This window comes from Schistocerca gregaria, chromosome 2 (genome assembly GCF_023897955.1).
Source record: "Schistocerca gregaria isolate iqSchGreg1 chromosome 2, iqSchGreg1.2, whole genome shotgun sequence".
Taxonomy (NCBI): Eukaryota; Metazoa; Arthropoda; class Insecta; order Orthoptera; family Acrididae; genus Schistocerca; species Schistocerca gregaria.
This window is the reverse complement of record NC_064921.1, coordinates 672774128-672793622: the sequence shown is the minus strand read 5'-3', so window position 1 is coordinate 672793622 and position 19495 is coordinate 672774128. Positions and strand designations below refer to the sequence as shown.

General features: G+C 41.3%; 1 protein-coding gene across 2 annotated transcripts in view; it reads right to left on the bottom strand.

Annotated features, from left to right (window-relative positions):
• Positions 1-19495, bottom strand: part of LOC126334727 (serine/threonine-protein kinase ATR-like) — a 402997-nt gene that overhangs the window by 363721 nt on the left and 19781 nt on the right. For both annotated transcript variants that reach the window (XM_049997265.1, XM_049997266.1), the window contains exons 2-4: positions 8752-8832; positions 8449-8672; positions 5077-5247 (exon numbers count right to left, since the gene is read on the bottom strand). In XM_049997265.1, the coding sequence (XP_049853222.1) occupies positions 5077-5247; positions 8449-8672; positions 8752-8832 (476 nt within the window). The remainder of the gene's footprint in view (positions 1-5076; positions 5248-8448; positions 8673-8751; positions 8833-19495) is intronic.

The window sequence follows — 19495 nt, the reverse complement described above, 5'->3', positions numbered from 1 at the left end:
TAGGATGGAGTGTTGCTAACAGCACACTGTATTTGTCATCAAGCTGTTCATGCAGCACATTTTTTACACCAGGATTGAAAATTTCTCTCCAAGGGCACTCTCTGACTATATAATGGTCTTTCCTTACCCAACTGTCCCAGTCACATAAGAAACAATAATATTTTGTGTAAATCTTCTTCAATCCCAGAAGGTCCCAGAACTTTTGAGATAACTACAGATTGTTCATTTCTGATTCAAATAGCTAGTATACTTCAGGTGTAGCCTCATGTTCTCATACAGTTCCTTTAATTGAACGGATTGGGCCACTGGTATTGATGGCTTCTCGTTTCCGTTTTGTAAAAGAACAGTTTTGAGACTACTCTTTACGCAATCTATATATAGGCACCATTCTTCTGGATTGTGAATCATTCCAAATTTTGTACGCAGTCCATTTATTTCATTACAATATACCAAACTCTCTGTCACTGAGGAAAGACCAAGCTGTCGTTTATGGAATGTAATACTAGTGTTTGCTTGTAACAGGTTCTTCTCTTTAAGACAAGACCCAAGTAAGTCTACTTTCGTCTTTGAAAGATTTAGATCTCCTACAAGATTTTCAATTCTGCCTCCAACAATGGCTGTGGTTGTAGCTGTGCTGCAGATGACATGTACTCAAGATCTTCATAAGCTGTTGGTTTGTCACTATCATTGTCTGTTTCATCTTATAGCGCCCATTCTGTTGGTGATTTTGAAACTGGAAGAGAAACAGAATGTGGAACTGGGCGAATTGCAGATCCTAAATTTGGATTAGAAACTGAGTGTTTTGATTTAATTGAGATTCCTTTTACTTTTGTTAAATAAAAGAAGCAATCTGTGATGTGGTCTCTAGGTTCCATCCACAACTGTCGCAAAGTAGATGCCACAGGAGGTGGGTGTGTTCCATGCAACCAGCCTCCTAAATATCTGCAGCAACATGAGCAACAGTTCTGTGGTGCCGAGCACTTACACTCATCTACTTTTGATTCGAAATACAACTCATATGCCTTTTTGACAATTGCTAAAATGGGATGCCTTTTGGGACTAAGTTGTAAACTCATTCCACACATAACAAAAAGACTTGGTGAATCAACACTCTTCCTAGACATCGCTGAGTATAAGAAATGTGCCAACAAGCACAAACAATATTCTTCATGTTAGTGTATATAAACACATCAAGAGCCGATACTGTGTGATCTCATAGTGAGATAGTCGAATCAATAGTTGATTGACTGATGCACCTGGTACTTCCCTCTACCTTCCCCAAGTCGCTATTCCACCTACCCTCTCTGCTCCCACCACTAGGCAATAATATTCTTAAAATAACATAATGTGATAAGCACAGCAACAAAATAAAAAACACATCCAAGTGCAGATAAAACTGCATCTCCAGAAGAAAGTTAGGTGACAGCACACAATAGTTTTCACCACTGTCATCGGGACACTGAACTACGTAACAACCACATATTTTTGTTTTACAGCAAATCTCATAGTTGCACTGTGTAATCGTCTGCAGCTGATAGGTGTGAATAAGATAATTGTGAGAGCTGGCAACTTGCAGCGTCATAGTCATCAAACACTCTCGTCTTCCTTCTCTACAATAGCATACAAGGTGGTCATGGTGCCCACAGTGCAAACATACCAGCTTATTGTCTTCCAACTGCCAAATGTCTGTTTTTCTGTGAAGTATTATACTTGATGAAGGAGTTGGCTTATCTGTGTCAGTCAGACGATGGGCTGTTATTTGACAACTGCACCATAAGTCTGAATTGACAAGAGTCCTTTCATCAAGATGTGTTCGGTTGGTGGCAGAGATTGGTGCTAAAGATCAACACACCTCTTCCTCAACATCCTCTACTACTTCTTGAGGTATGGCACCAACAGTGCTATATCGCTTTTTTTACTACCTGGCATATGAAGCAGCTGAGGTCATAGTAGCCTTCTGCAAGTCCCATAGGGACCATCTTTGGGAGTTGGTCATACCTCTCCTATCTGACTCTTTCTGTGGCATTTCCTCAATGCACTGGCACCACATGATGACTTCCTCTGTCTTCATAACATCCTTTACCAGAAGAGCTTGGTACGTGTCTTCTGCAGCTCCTTTCATCAAGTGTGAGATTTTGTTGGCTTCTGCCATATTCGGATTCATAATGTGGCACAGGGACAAAACATTCTGTTTGTAAGTCTGCGTCTCTCAGGTTTCCTTGGCATGACTGATTGACAGTGTGCTTTCGGGTGTTCTGACAAGTTGTTGTTTGCAAACAAGCACACTATCAAGACTGTGTCATTTCCCCATGATGTTGGACCTTGTTCTTCAATTCAATCGTTTATCCGCTAAGTGGACTTATTGCTAATTGTCAACATCCCCCCCCCAGGTCAACCTTCCATTTTGCCTGGACAAATGTTGGGCTGTGCTTTGGAAGCAAAGTACACATTTACCTAACATGTCATGTCATCCCACCTGTTATGTACAAGGGTGAGTCAAATGAAAACCTTAAATTTGTAATAACAAATCAAAATTTCGTGCCGTTATCCTGTAAGTTGGTAACCGTGCAGAATGGCCTGTAGGTTGCAGCTCAGTGCAGATGCACACATACCGTCGTAGTATCAGTATAAAGATGGCCACCCCACTTGCGACTTGCACCAGGGAAGAACAGCATTCTGTTATTCGGTTCTTGCATAGTGAAGGTGTGAAACCTACTGAAATTCATCAACGAATGAAGGTTCAGTATGGTGAAGCATGTCTGTCACAGCAGCAAGTCTACAAATGGAGCAGGAAGTTCACGAATTGTGTGACTTCAGTGGAAGATGCTCCTCGTCCAGGTCAGGCACAAAGAGTTGTGACTCAACAGAACATTGCAGCAGTTGAAGTCATATTGAAGGAAAACCGCCGAGTGACACTGAATGACATTGCAACATGGGTCAGCATACCACACTGTGCATGATGGGCTCCAGTTTCACAAAGTGTCTGCAAGATGGGTGCCATGGCATCTGGCTCCTGAAATGAGAGAACAACGTGTTGATGCTTGTGAAGAACTTCTTCGGCGCTTTGAATGAGAAGGTGATGGCTTCCTTGGAAGAATTGTTACTGGGGACGAAACCTGGGTTCACTTCCACCAACCAGAAACAAAGAGAGCGAGCAAGGAATGGCACCATTTCTCATCACAAAACCAAAGAAGTTTCGAACAGAACCATCAGCAGGGAAGGTTATGCTGACACTCTTTTGGGACGCAAAAGGGGTCATTTTGGGGCATTACATGCCTAGAGGGACCACTGTCACCAGTGCATCATACACAGATGTCCTAAAAAATCATCTGTGGCCTGCAATCAAATCAAAGCGACGTGGATTGTGGTCAGCAGGTGTCCTTTTGCAACATGACAATGCAAGGCCCCACACTGCCCATACAACAGTTGCAACAATCACAGACCTGCATTTTGAATGTCTTCCTCATCCATCATATTCCCCAGACCTTGCCCCAAGTGATTTCCATATGTTTGGGCCACTCAAAGACGCAATGAGAGGAAAGAAGTTCCGTTCTGATGAAGAGGTACATCATGCAGTGCACAAGTGGTTGCGCGGACTACTAAAAGAATTTTTTTCTACAGGAATTTATGCAGTTTGTAAGTGCTGGAGGACTTGCATTGAGCATGGGGGAGATTATGTTGAAAAGTGATACAGCTTTGTACCACTTCTGCACAATAAATAATATTTTCAAAAAATTATTTAAGGTTTCCATTTGACTCACCCTTGTATTCGGTGACTCGGTCAAGTCCTTTCAGCCATTACGTCAAGTCCTAACCAGAACCTCCTGGAAACACTGATGGATGCCTGACATGCAGCTGACTTACTGCTACTTTGGAATCCATAATTTTCCTGAATATAAGGATCTTGGGAATGATGTACTGCTTGTATTAAAGTTCTTGTCTGTGTAGGCAACAGCTTTTATGTTTCCTAGCTTGAGCCACAGTGATGTAGACCCATCAACATTATGAAGTAACAACAATTAAGTCCAAATCTGGAAGCACTGTCATCAACGAAATACAACACTTAGCACCAAAAACACATTTATTACAGACACAATCGTACAGCCACAACAGAACTGTTTCCTGGATGGGAAGTGCTGCTCTATATAAAAACCGTATATTCCATAAAAGGCAAACACTACAAACATACGAAATTTCGAGAACCTTCCAGAAGCGATAAATACTAAATAACAAACCTTCGGTGCACAGATTTGAACTGGTAAACTGCACCATGCGAAGCAGCTACATTACCCATTACTCTACTTTGCATGCAGCACAGCTCGTGGCAATATTTACATGCCTCTTTAACTGCCATCTGTCATTAATATTTTCATCTGAGAATATGCCATCACTGCTTTCTAAAAACAAATAGTTCTGAAGGGTATTACACATTATTATAATGACTGCTGTGTCATTTGTTCAGATTTTAAACTCCGAACCATCACTTTCTGAACCAACTGACACTAAAACTATTACTTTCACTGAAGGAAGAAAAATCATTTTTTGTATGCATGGTGACTTTGTTAACTGTAACCGTTTAGACTAGTACTTATAGCCATTACATCCCAGTTATCTCATAATCAACACAAGAGCACCTTCCTGTTACTTCTTTCTTAAAACTTTCACATTTTCTTCTGCTTAGGATAATATTTTGAAGAACTCAATTCTTTGTCTCTGAGACATCAAAAGCACTGGTTTTTTTTTCTCTTTTCTTTTGTAATTTCCTTTTATTTTTAAAACTCATTAAATTCCTTTTATTTCCAGAACTCAGTGATATGCTCCTATAGAAGTAAGTGCATGTTTGTAACTGAAGACAGACTGGTCAGCCAGTTCCACAGGAACAAGGTGTGTACAAACAAATAAGGAGAGAGTAAACAAAGCAAAAATCTTTGCTAAGTCCATGAAGAATAATTACATTTAAACTAAAAACAAAAACATTAATTTTTAGTTATATGTGTACTATTCAGTTATTAGATAACAGATTACACTTCAATTTACATAAGTTGTAATAATACAGAGTGAAAAGAAATTCATTACCTTGGAGACAAAAGATATATTCCTGCACCAATTCCATGGCAAGAGCAGGATGTTCTGCCACAAGCATATCTAGTATTTCGATCTGGCTAGTTACAATCAGCTTGTGAATTACAGATAACCTTGGTTGCCCCAACATATGGAAGAGTCTTCCAAACATCCACATATTGAACACTACAAAAATAAAATTAACTATATATTCCACAGTAATATGTAGGTATTAAATGTTACATAAATCTACTTAAATGCTGTGTCCTCTTAACATTTTATCTTTTCTCCAATTTTGCTTCCCTTCCTTCTACAAGACAAAAAGCCTTCTCTGCAGAAGGACAACCCATCCGCTACTCTGCTCACGCTGACCATCCCTAGCATCAGAGAAACCGCACAGTCTGGCCCCTGAATGCAATGTCCATTACCATGAAAATTTGTTGCACTCCCCTGCTCTTTCTTCACCCAGAGTTCTTAAGAAAAAAAAAAGAGGACCATACATAGTCCATTCATCTTGTGTAAAAAGAAATTTACTTTGAAAGTAATGCTTTTCGAACCACCATTCACAATACTATCCCGAGACTACATAGTTTCGATTTAGCAGTTGCCAGAGAGCGCCAGAAAACAGGCGTTATTGCGCGTGCACAGCTGCAGTGGTGCAGGAAGCCTGCATGTTCATATGTATAAAGCACTAAGAGACCGCCGGCCGAGCGGTTCTAGGCGCTTCAGTCTGGAACTGCAAGACCGCTACGGTCGCAGATTTGAATCCTGCCTCGGGCATGGATGTATGTGCTGTCCTTAGGTTAGTTAGGTTTAAGTAGTTCTAAGTTCTAGGAGACTCATGGCCACAGATGTTAACCCCCTTAGTGCTTAGAGCCATTTGAACTAAGAGAGCTAACATTACGCCACAAAAGAAACAAGACATCAGAGGATACTCCAAGGACATCGGAATTTCGTAAACCATACTGAAATGCATAATTCGGCTTGAAGTGCACATTGGTTTTTTCGAGATTCACAGTTATGTTAAGCTTTTCAGTGTGGTTTTTGGTATGTAAATTTTCTTGGAGTACCAGTACTGTAGTATGTCATATTTGGTTTTTTATTATGGCATAATGCCATACATGGCAGAAGATGAAAACGTGCACTTGAAATTCAGGGAACAGTTGGAACTAGCCAATACTGTGGAACGAAACACTTTGCTTCAAATAAATTGATTGCCTCAGTGGAAAGATTAGTAAAGCCAAATTTCTTTAGCAAACTGACAAAAATAACTTCATTGTTCTGCAAGGCGACTAATGCTTGATGAAATAGTGAAATCACTTAATGTAGACAGGGATCAGGTGGAGATTAACCCCCTCCCCACTACAACTCAGAGAACTCTGTGTATGCGTGAATCTGGCAGCTAGGGTGTGTGAGAAAAATTTTTCTCGTTAGCATCTGGTTGCTTGCTGCTTACTGCCGATACAGCCAACAGCCACACTTCAAGTAGCGGGAAGTGAGAGAAGGTATTACTCAGACGTGAGTCATTTGGGCATGCGCAAGCGCCCGCTGGCAACTGGTCAAACGAACCTAATGTAAACCGTTGTGACGTCACACTCATAGAGAGCAGGTTACTGCTACGATGTATTACATAGTCTTTCCCCTAAGGCTTTTGACATACTTTTGCTGTTTGCAGACACTTGTGCGTGCACAGTGTTTTGTTGTTGCAAATGGCACATTTCCTTTGCAACTAAAGTTTTATTTTTTTTCCTTTTGTTCACATTTTATTGTTGCAGTATCATTCTCCAGTAGCAGGATACAGTAACATTCTTTGCTACAGAATCAATTTTCACCAGTCAAAATTACAAAAATTTAACAGAAAGATAAAACAATGAAAAATTCCCGGAAATCCGAAAAATTCCCGGGTTTTTCCCAGTTTTCTCCCAGATGAAAAATGTCCGGGTTTTTCCAGGATTTCCCGGTTGTCCCAGTTCGTATACACCCTGATTATCATCAACAGTTTATTGATGTAAACTTAACTAGCTGCTTTTGGAAATAATATGTACAATTTCAGTAACTGCTTCAGCACAACAACCCAGGCCATTATTTGATGTGTGCAGTTTGTACGGTGCAAACTTTCAGCATCATCTTTATACATCACATAGATGAAGTGCAAAATGTTGAAGAGGTCTATGAATGGTGCCACACCACTGTTTGTGTTAAAAATCCGTATCTTTATTAATGAATGTTGCCATTTCTCCTTCTGAGTTCATGGAGAGCAGATTGGCATCACATATTACGGAGTTGTGTTCATGCATGAATAAAAGTATGTGATAATATTCAGACTGGAATAATCAGAGATGCGTAATGTTCACGTGTAATTTAAACACTCATATATCTGACTTCAATGTTCAAAATGTTTGTGACAAGATGACTTTATCTGTTGAAGAGAAACTGCTATATGACAAAGCCTGAAAAGAGGTTACTGATTAAAATAAATGAACACATACAACAGGAAAAGCATCTACCAACATGCAGTTTCTCTTGCAATGTAATTAAAATGTTTGTCACAAGTTGACTTCCCTGGTGTAACAAATGTTACATCAATATCCGAAAACTGAATCTGCACTAACCCCAACTTTTACAATTCTCATCTACTTGAGTACTTTCCATTTATCTATCCCCCACCTCCTGCCACTCTGCTTGGTTCCATTCTCCTTTCTATATTCACTTTCCATCCTGTACTCACTCAGTTCAAGATGACCATTTTAGTTATCCATCTTTAAGTATATTTTCCCTTCCTTACTTTGTTTTCCAACTAGAAATGCCTATTCTGTTATTTTTGTCTTTCTGCAAAACAAACTTGTTTCTTCCATAACAAACAATTCTTATATCAGTGTCTTCCTATAACCTGCATCTACATTCACATACCCAACATTTCTCTCCCACTGAGAACAACACTTCACTCACTGCTTCCAATAGTCATAACCTTTGACAGAAGGACATCTGTTCTGACAGTTGATGTTACTTGCTTCTGACAACTGATTAAAATTTGAAAACTTTAGAGCAATATTTTTCTTTTGTATCCTCTTTTACAGCATTCATGAACAAAAATAGCACAATTGCTTTCTTCCTAACTGGCTTCAAACACCCCAAATCTTACACAATGCTATTGTTTTATTAGCATAAATCAAATTTCCAATGACATCTGAAATTTCAATATTGCTTGGGCAATTCTGACAAGGAATAAAGCTGAATATTTAAACAAATATAGCTAAATATGCAGGCTCACCAGCATAATTGGATTATGTATGCCAAGACTAAAATTTTCCATTTTCTATACTGATATCAATAAAATATTACACAAGGAACATACATTATTATAAATTTATGTGACAGAGTACACACCTGAACAGTTTTTAACCATAGCAGAATAGTGCTCCTTACAACATTTTTGATTAGGAACAAAATACTTCACAAGATTCTTTTTGTTGTCAAGCAGGTACTTCAAAAATGACTTTACATGAGCTTGATTTTTATCTAGGTTTTTATATATTGTTTTCACTGGTTCATTGATTGTCTTCCATGCACGGTCATGTCGAAGGATAACACTTTCATTTGTGCAAACAGGACTGCAAGCAGAATCACAGACAGATTATAGAGAAAAAGAAAGAAACAGCACATGCATAATTTGAACTAATTGATACAAACTCTCCAGAATTCCTACTGATTCTTCTTGTTATTACAGATTCATCATCATCAACATCAGCTGAGTCTCCATCCCATGTTTCACTGCAAACAAAAAATGTTTGTCAAAATATGAAACTAGCACAAAATCATAAACAGGAAATTTGATACAAAACTGTGATGTACACTGTGATAAATTCTGTACTGAATACCACTTACAATTTTGAGAGAGCAGGAAAATGAAGTTTCCGTTCAAAAGAAAACAGACATATATGTGAATAAACTGACAATTAACGCAACATGGAACATTATGAAACAAAATAAGTGTTTATATCGATACATACAAGTACTTGTATGTATTGTTCACACTATATCTGACACAGCTTTATTTTCATTCACATTCAATGCTTCAGTTAGGTATATACCTATCACTCCTCTCTTTCAAAAGAAACTTACAAACTCATTAACTTTTGGAATCACAGAGATCACATTCAGAGTGAAAACTGTCAATACAACTGTTACGGCACAATACATTTGCTAGTAGATGTTTAAAAACATGACTCAGACCTGAAACTTCCTGGCAGATTAAAACTGTGTGCCCGACCGAGACTCGAACTCGGGACCTTTGCCTTTCGCGGGCAAGTGCTCTACCATCTGAGTTACCGAACCACGACTCACGCCTGGTACTCACAGCTTTACTTCTGCCAGTATCTCGTCTCCTACCTTCCAAACTTTCCAGAAGCTCTTCTGCGAACCTTGCAGAACTAGCACTCCTGAAAGAAAGGATATAGCGGAGACATGGCTTAGCCACAGCATGGGGATGTTTCCAGAATGAGATTTTCACTCTGCAGCGGAGTGTGCGCTGATATGAAACTTCCTGGCAGATTAAAACTGTGTGCCCGACCGAGACTCGAACTCGGGACCTTTGCCTTTCGCAGGCAAGTGCTCTACCATCTGAAGGTAGGAGACGAGATACTGGCAGAAGTAAAGCTGTGAGTACCGGGCGTGAGTCGTGCTTCGGTAGCTCAGATGGTAGAGCACTTCCCCGCGAAAGGCAAAGGTCCCGAGTTCAAGTCTCGGTCGGGCACACAGTTTTAATCTGCCAGGAAGTTTCATATCAGCGCACACTCCACTGCAGAGTGAAAAATCTCATTCTGATGACTCAGACCTATTTCTGTCAGTTTTGGCCACTCTATTACTTGCCAAGTTAAATTAAAGAGACAGAAACTTGCATAGCATTTTCGGTGTTTTCTACACATACTTTAGTACTTGATTAACTGTTTGCTGCATATAGTCCAAAATGATTCGAATTATGTCAGAAACTACCTCCCTCCCCCATGGTTGATGTTTTCCCTGGCAGCAAAAGCATCATCCAGCAGGGTAAATGTCTGTGTCACAGGGCTAGAATCAAGCTACAGTAGCCTGAAGAGCATGATAGTTAACTCGTATTCATGTCTTGGCCACCAAATTTGCCTGATCTGAACCCAATGGAACACATCATAGATGCTACTGGACACTAGATCCAAGCCCACAAACGACCAGCCTGCAATTACCACGAGTGGTGTGACCTGTGCAAGGACATTTGGTGCCAAATACCTACAAACACCTATGAAGGACATGTCAAATCCATTCGGTGCAGAACTATTGCCGTATTGCATTTCAAGGATGGGCAACATGCTATTAATCAGGCAGTTATAAAGTGTTGGCTCAGCTGTGTACATTAATGTATGATGGGTAGTATTTGTTACAATTTCAAACAACCTAGTTATACATAATAAGATGTTACTCAATAAAAATGTAGCCTTATCCCATTGGCTCTAGAGAAAATATCAAGAGTCACAACGATTTCTTAACGTCGAAATAATTGTAAAGATGTTTGCATTGCAAAACAGAAATATGCTGTATCGTTTGATAACAAGTTTTATCAGTCACAACTGGAGTCTGCTATATCACACAAAATATTAATTACAACGTAAACCACATGGCAGATCTCAGTTTAGTAGTAGGAGTGGGAAACAGGTATTTGACTGGGGATGTGTTAACATGTCATAAGTGCTCAGAGATAGACCAGAAAATGACCAATATTTAGTTTACTTCTACATTATCTTTTCAAATGTAAGTTGTGATGATAAACTAATAAGCACTTTAGCCCAAAGTCTAGGTTAGCTTGGAAAAGTAACAGCTGTATGTCAGCAAATCCAAAAAGCATTAAAGCATGAGAATAATTGTAATTCGTGTTATAATGCATGTTCAAATACATAAGATTTTGGTACAGATTTATGTCTGCCTTTTGGATGGCACCATGTGTCAAAACAGATGGTTGGTAATAGAAGTTCCACATTTCACCTGACTGCAAAAGTAACTGATGAAAAACACAACTGTAAACACTCCTTATTGCACCGTAACTCATGGGAAGGACTGATGTGCGTGATGTTAACACTAGGGACTACCAGCAGATGTCATGTGTAAGTGGAAGCCATAGTCTTCTTTGTCCGATATATCAGAAGCATTTAGAAACCTCAACTGACAGACAAGGCAAAAAACACTTCAAACATCTCAAAAAATATTTTTTGCACATTTCAAAGAATCAATTTAAACAACCAAAATTACAAATAAACCACTATTAAAACTATGTACAGACTGAATAGACAAAATTCGTATACATAAAGAGAGTGTTAGTAGATAGTTGTGGGTTCCATAGGTCACATTCACAACAAATGTTATGATGCAGAACATGTCAACTGAACAGATACTGAATACATATATGAAAGAGAGACAGAGAAATGAAAAAAAAATATTTATATGACAATTACATTCTGGCCATTTACATGTTTCTTCTGTGTAATTAACTAATTACTCCTATTTACGAAATCCTCTATCAAACAATAGACAATGCAGGATGAAGTAACATCATGAAAAGGATAGAATACTATTCACCAAATAGAGGAGACGCTGAGTCACACTCAGGAATAACAAAAAGCTGCTATACATTTGAGTTTTCACTCAAAAGGCCTTCTTCTAAAATAGAAAACACACACACACACACACACACACACACACACACACACACACACACACACACACACACACACAAAGTGCAACTCATGACCACTGGCATATGAGCCAAGGGGTTGGGAGCAGTGGTGGAGCAGGGATGGGCAAGGATATTACTTAGGTTCATAGGGCAGCACAATACCACTATGGGAGGGTGGGAAGAATAGTACAGAGGAAATTCATCACTTCAGGGCATGATGAGAGGGTGTCGAAATCCTGACAGAGAATGTGATTCAGTTGCTCCAATCCTGGGACATACAGAATCATGAGAGGAGTGCTCCTCTGTGGCTGGACGATGGGCATGCAGAAGGTGACTGATGAGGCAAGGCACAGAAGATCTGTTTCTGTACAAGGATGAAAGGGTAATTTTGGTCTGTGAAGGCCTTAATGAGACTATCAGTATACTCGGAGAGGGACTGCTCATCACTACAGATGTGACAGCCATGGGTGGCTATGCTGTATGTGGGAATGTCTTCATATGGAATGGATGGCTGCTGCCAAAACCTCTCAACCACCACCAGTTCCTCGATTTCGACAGCTGCCATCCATTTAATACCTAGAAGTCCCTTCCACACAGCCTATCAAGCCATGGCTGTCGCACCTGCACAGACTGAAATATCCTTATAATGTTTTACAGAAGCAGATAGCATGTGGGCAAGTATACAGGTGCCCCATAATACATTACGGGTACTGAAATTCCCAGGAGAAAAACTGTTGGAAGAGATGCTCCTTAAGATCTGTGAGAGCCTCAGAATGTATCATTTTTTGTGGAGGTAAATACAGTTAGCATTAGTCATCTATTGACCCACATGAACTTCAATGGCAACTGCTTGCAGCACAGTAATCACGGATACAGCAGAGGAGTGGTGTGTTTATTGACAAACACTGATATCCCTCCCTTGGCTCTTTCCTCAGTCAGTCATCCTTGCGGTGGAGGGGACAGCCCTGTGGCACAGCAGTGAAATATGTTTAAAATATGTTTCTCATAAACACAAGCAAACCCACTGATGTTCACTAAAGTATGGGAGCCATTTTATCGGCAAGACTTCTCTTTCACATTGTCACTGAACTGGAGTGGGGATCCAGGAATAGTAGGAAGCTGTCTTATGGGCTTTATGGCTGTCTCAAGCAAATTTTGTATTTCATGGTCTCCAAAGCAGAATCATTAGAACAGTCAGATGGAATGACACCTACGACCTGACAAAAACCGACCTTCGTCTGATGTTGACACTTCCCTTAAATTTATTTGTCAGAAGAGTCTTTCGAGGAATCATCACAGCAGTGGTAGTAAAAGTGCTGACCTGCTTACTGGAGTCTGCTTGTTGAGTTGCCAGAAGTTCTACAATGTTGGCAACTGTGGCCTATTTGAATGTGCTGAGAGGCAGAGGGGGGGGGGGGGGGGGGGAGGGAGTTTAAGGCTTTGTGACAGCAGTAATGACACTAGCAACCTCAATTTGGTAGCCTTTTCGCCTTTCGGAATACTATTTTTAAAAGCTGAAGTGAAAGAAATAGTGAAAGCAGGAGGCTGCATGGCCTTATAGATCTTTTTGGTCTCATCATACGGGATATGCTTCATTGTTTTGAGCTTCTGTATCTTCCTTTCTTTGAGGCAAACGCTTTAGTCTCTACTTATGACTATGTGACCCATAGAGCAATTCACAAACTTCAGAGGAAATAAACAAAGACTTTTGCTCTGGCCACAGGAGTGTGCAGTTTGGTGTCTCTGCAATTGTGTGTGAATGGGCTTATTATTGTTGTGGAAAGAGCTAGTGCTTGAAAGCTGTTTTCTGTTATGAGCTACTGTGCTTGAAGCATCAATCTGCTGTAGGCGAGTGGTTGCCTTTCCCCTATTTTGCATACTGCTCCATCCAACAATTTCCATTACTGAAGTATGTAATGTTAATCCAGCCCAAAAGTAAAGTAGCCACTCAAGTTGTAACAATTGTTGGCCTTTTGTCAATTGTCCCAGTGTTGTTAAAAGTTATACAGGTTGCACACAATAAGCAAGTTGTCTAAGTGGCTCAGATTGTATGTGCCACATTACAGACACAAAGGCGGCAGTCAGTCCCAGAGCTTTTCTCTGTCACCTACTGCCTTTGGCAGTGATTTGTTAAAATAAAATATAAGAATCTACATTGTCGTACAGAGTCCACATTAACTGTAGATTCTGCCTTTAGCTGGATGGGTACATCCAGTTCAACGATCAGAGGAAGGCAAGGCCATACAGCCATTAGTTCCATATCCAGCAGAGAACTTAAGCAACCTTCAAATTGAGGACAGCTTTACTATTTAATAACCAAATTGTAAAATACTTTGCATAAAATAAGATCTTCAGCAGTAATAAGTTTGGCTTTAGATCAAGTTTGGGCATGGTTAAAGCTGTTTTGTTATTTCTTATACAGTATATGCAAGAAGTTGTTTAGAGCAGACTTTTTGACTTACCAAAAGCTTTTTGACACTATATGCTTTGAAGTAATATTGAATAGCTACATTTTTATGGGTTTAGAGACAATGCTATTGGATTGATGGACTCATTTAACAGAATGCAGATGATTGAATTTCAAGGCACAGAGTCTGAATAGAGCCCTTTGCAAGTAAATGTCCCTCAAGGTTCTGTACTGGACACAATCTTATCCATTATTTATATGAATGACTTGTCACCTAATATAAAGGTATCAAGTACATGCTGATAATTATTTGCAGATGGTCTTGCAGTCTAGACAACATCAAAAGCAACAGAGATGCTTGTCTATAGGACAGATCAAACCACTGTTAATGTGTAAATATAGAAAACGGCAACCACTCACTTTCTTGAAATATCAGTGACTGCAGTTTTCTGTATTAATATTCTCATTCTTGGGTTCTAAAACGTCTATAATGGATAAGCTTAATCCTTTAGACTGCTAAAATTAAAATTTGTGTAATGCTAACTCCCTCTGTATCAATGAAGGTAAAGTATAGGACAAACACACAGCAAAGGATTGTGACAAGATAATGCAACAGGATGCAATTGTTGATACTTGCTTTGGGATAACAACCTATTCTGAACTATCTAGGGATCGTCATACAGAGAAAATGATACACAAATTTAATGAACGTATATTAGGTCTAAGCAAATTCCGCCTCTGTATTGATTTTCCTGTTCTCGGAGTTGTTTTATTAGTTTTGCATGTTCTGAGGATCATGAAAGTGAGTTCTCTCTATGGTGTGGAACAAGCAAATTTTACTATTATCGTACACTTTCTCAGTGAAAAATTTGGTACAATGTAAACCATTTACATGACCCCGTACATTAAAAAAAATTAAAATAGGCCTCAATGGAGCAGAAGGAGTTACCAAACAGGTAAGATTTCAGTTTGCATTTGAAGCTAATTTTGTTATCTAGGAAATACTTTACACCACTGGGTCAGTAGTCAAACACTTTTATGGCTGAATAATGAATACCAGTATCTCACTCCACTTTGTGCCACGATAAGGGCAAGGCCTCATGAACCAAGGACTTTGCCGTTGGTGGGAAGAATTGGGTGCCTCAGCAATGCACATAGCTGCACCGTGGGTGCAACTACATTGGAGGAGTATTTGTTGAGACGCCAGACAAACGTGTGGTTGCTGAAGAACGGCAGCAGCCCTTTTAGTAGGTGCTGGGGCAACAGTCTGGATGATTGATTGAATTGACCTTGTAATATCAACCAAAACAGCATTGCTGTGCTGGTACTGTGAACGGCTGAAAGCAAGGGAAAACTATAAAAATGGTTGAAAGCAAGGGAAAACTACAGCCTTAATGCTTCCCAAGGGTATGCAGCATTACTGTATGGTTAAATTATAATGGTATCCTCTTGGGTAAAATATTCTGGAGGTAAAATAGTCCCCGATTCGGATCTCCAGGGGACTACTCAGGAAGATGTTGTCATCAGGAGAAACAAAATTGGCGGTCTATGGATCGGAGCATGGAATGTCAGAGCCCTTAATCAGGCAGGTAGGTTAGAAAATTTAAAAAAGGAAATTAATAGGTTAAAGTTGGATAAAGTGGGAATTAGTGAAGTTTGGTGGCAGGAGGAACAAGACTTCTAGTCAGGTGAGTACAAGGGGAATAAATACAAAATCAAAAAGTGGTAATTCAGGAGTAGGTTTAATAATGGAGAAAAAGTAGGAACACAGATAAGCTACTACAAACAGCATAGCGAACGCATTATTGTAGCCACGATAGACACGAAGCCCATGCCTACCATAGACACGAAGCCCATGCCTACCACAGTAGCACAAGTTTCTACCAACTAGTTCCACAGATGATGAAGAGATTGAAGAAATGTACGAAGCAATAAAATAAATAATTCATACAGTTAAGAGAGAGAAAAATTTAAGAGTCATGAGTGACTGAAATTCAATAGGAAGAAAAGGAAAAGTAGTAGGTGAATATGGACTGGTGATAAGGAATGAAAGAGGAAGCTGCATGGTAGAATTTTGCAAAGAGCATAATTTAATCACATCCAACACTTTATTTAAGAGTCATGAAAGAAGATTTTATATGTGGAAGAGACCTGGAGAGAACAGGAGGTTTCACATTGATTATGCTGGCTGGATAAAAATTTTGTCACGAAATTCTAACCCTGAATAGCTGATGCCAGTAGGAACCAAAATTATTAATGTTGTGTAGTCGACAATGCACCATTTTTAAACTACGGAAACTTGGCGCCACGCACTCCAATCGGGAATGGTATTGCCCTGTTACCGTTCATCAGTTGACAGGCAGTGCTATGGTTGTCGGATCACACAATCAAACATCCCTCGCCCCGTCACTCCCCCAATGTGATACGCGCACATGTTGAATAGGTCTTTCTGTTCATCTCGATCTCAGAGGCATTCACACGTAAGCTTCACTTCAGAGCACACACGTCACCAGCGATTTAGTCATACAGTAAGCTTGGCAACACAGTATTCGTTTGAAGAACAACAAGACATGGTTTTTGATCATGGACTAACAAACGGTTATGCACATGAAGCTCGATGGTTGTATGAGAAACGGTACCCAGCAAGATGCCATCCATACCGGAAAACGTTTACAGGAATTCACCGGCGACTTGGTGTAACAGGCACATTAGAGGAATATCATGGTGATGCTGGAAGACCTCGAACATGATTGGATGCTGCATTTGAAGAGACTGTTCTAGAGCGCTTCAAGGAAGCATGAAGCAAAGCAAGCGCTGTATCATGTATAAGATACAGAGGCGAGCGAGTGCACGGGACTTACCCTAGTTCACTGCTAGTAGCGTCACGTCATCGTAACGCGCCTGCATATAGTATTGCACCACATTTAACATAAAAGTAAAAATTAAGATTTGTGTGTAAAACTTTGTTAAAGTATAGTTCTATGTAATAATGTTTCAGGTAACAAATCTTAATGTTATAAAATTAGTAGTTTACGTAAAATTCACGTTTTGAAAGAAAAATAGGAGGCGCTAAATAATGACGCTAGGAAGCCAAAATTTGGTGAGAAGGTGCAGTAAGAAGTCATTAATGAGTGGTGCTGGTTTCCAAAACCATAAAATTAAAATTGACTCCAGAATCCGCGTTTTTCGGAAAAATCAGAGGCGCGAAATAATAGAGCTACAATATTGAAAATTGGTAGGATGCTTCAGTTCACCCTAATAATAATAATGGAAATACCACAATCAGTTACCTCTTCTAGTTTTTTTTAGTAATTTAGTAAAAACTACTTTTGTGAGTAAAATGTACATAAGCATTATAGATTAAGTACTTTAAATTTTAATGATAAAACAAATTCTTTAAGACCAATGATCAGATAGGACAATTAACAAAGCTACACCAAGTTTTAGTCTTGTAGCATAATTAACAGCTGATACAAGTCTTGATAAAGCTATGGTTCAGAGGTAACAATCTACCGTTAGTTCCATTGTAAAAATTCTAGAGAGTAAAGTTTTAATTTTAGCGGGCTGAGATTTTCTACGTGCTTCTGTACTGCTCAGATGTATGTATACAAAAATTGAGAAGTTTGTAAAGCTATTATTAAATGTGATATTTAAGATTATGTGCCTGAGATAGCGATCATTTGGAGGCTGCAGGCATCTACATAGGAACGAAAAGAACAGATGCTCTCTTGGCGGTACGCGCCGGAGCTATATAAAAAGAGCGGCAGAGGCAGTAGTAAGCTGCTGCTGCTGCTGGAGAGGCTGCTGAGATGCCGAACCGAGCAGACCGCTGTGAAGATGTGAAGGGTGTGGCGGATCGTCGTCCGGCAGAGCTTGCTCTGTCGGTGACCCCATCCGGCCCCCCAACGGCAACAACCCGGCAGATGGACATGGACCACGAGTCGGACAGCTCTACGGACCGGCGCAGTCGTTATGCGACCTCAGCCACGGCTGAGGCAGCGAGTGGTTCGGCGGACGGCTTGTCGGCGGGGCCTGCCCCGTCGGCGGCCGCTAACCGCCGACCACCTACGACTGTCCGGCCCAGCAGGAACGGAGATACGCAGAGGAGCCGACGGGCACTTTCGGCGGATGGGGGCTTGCCCCTGCACGCCTACGCCCGCGTACTTGACGTTGGCGGCCCGTCGGCGTCGTCCTGCGCTACCAAGAAAAACAGCAGCGCGGCCACAGTGCTGGCCGTTCAGCAAACGAGGGCCGAAACGGATGCTTTGGCAACTGTTCCGGAGCAAACCAAGTCACTGGCGCCAGTGGCTTCAATGGATGCAGCGCATACGCCGGAGGCAGAAAGGCAGCTTGCCTTCCTGATGGGACTCATCCCAGGCACAAAACCGGCAGCTGAAACCATGGAGGTGGAAAATCACTCGCGCAAGCGGCCTGCCGACGCGAGTGCTGCCACCACCTGCAAGAGGTCTGCCACTAGCTCGAACAGCAGCGCACCCACGCTCCGCACACAGCGGAAAGCATCGAGGAAGGGTAACAAGACCCCTCCCCCGGCCGCTGACGATGAGGGCTTCACACAGCCCTCCCGCAAGCACACAGCCAGAGCTGTCGTGCTCGCCCAACAGTCGGCCATCAACACCGGCAACCGGTACTCCGGCCTCTCAAATGACGCTGGAGAGCCCATGGAGAGCCAACAGCAGAGGAAGTCGCCCCCACCGCCCCCTGTGGTCATCAAGTGGACCGGCGGCTTCAAAGAGTTCCGAGAGAAAATCAAAGCGGTTGTTAAGGGGAACGTGACGTTTCGAGTCGCAGGGCGCGACTTACATCGCGTCATCACCAAAACAGCTGAAGACTACCGTGGGGTCATGGACCTCACCGAAAAGGAGGGGCTTCACAGCTTCACCTACTCCTCGGAGCCGGTGAAGACGCTGAAGGTCGTCTTTCGCAAGCTCCCGTTCAGCATGGACCCAGGGTACCTGCGGGAGCTGCTTGAAGATCTGGGCTTTCCCATCCGCGCCACAGCGCGCATGAAGTCGCCCAGGGACACTCCGACATGCCGCTGTTTATGGCGGTTCTCGATGACACCATCGAGAACCGCAAAATCTTCCAGCTGACGCACGTGGCCGATGTCGGCGTCACCGTAGAGAAGCTACGCAGGAGACGAGGCCCGCCGCAGTGCTTCAACTGCCAGGCCCTCGACCACGTAGCGAAGTACTGTAAGATGCCTCCTCGCTGCGTCAAATGCGCGGGGGACCACGCCACTAAAGATTGTAAGATTCCGAGAAAGGACGCGTCCACTTGCTGCCATTGCGGCGAGAAACACGTGGCGT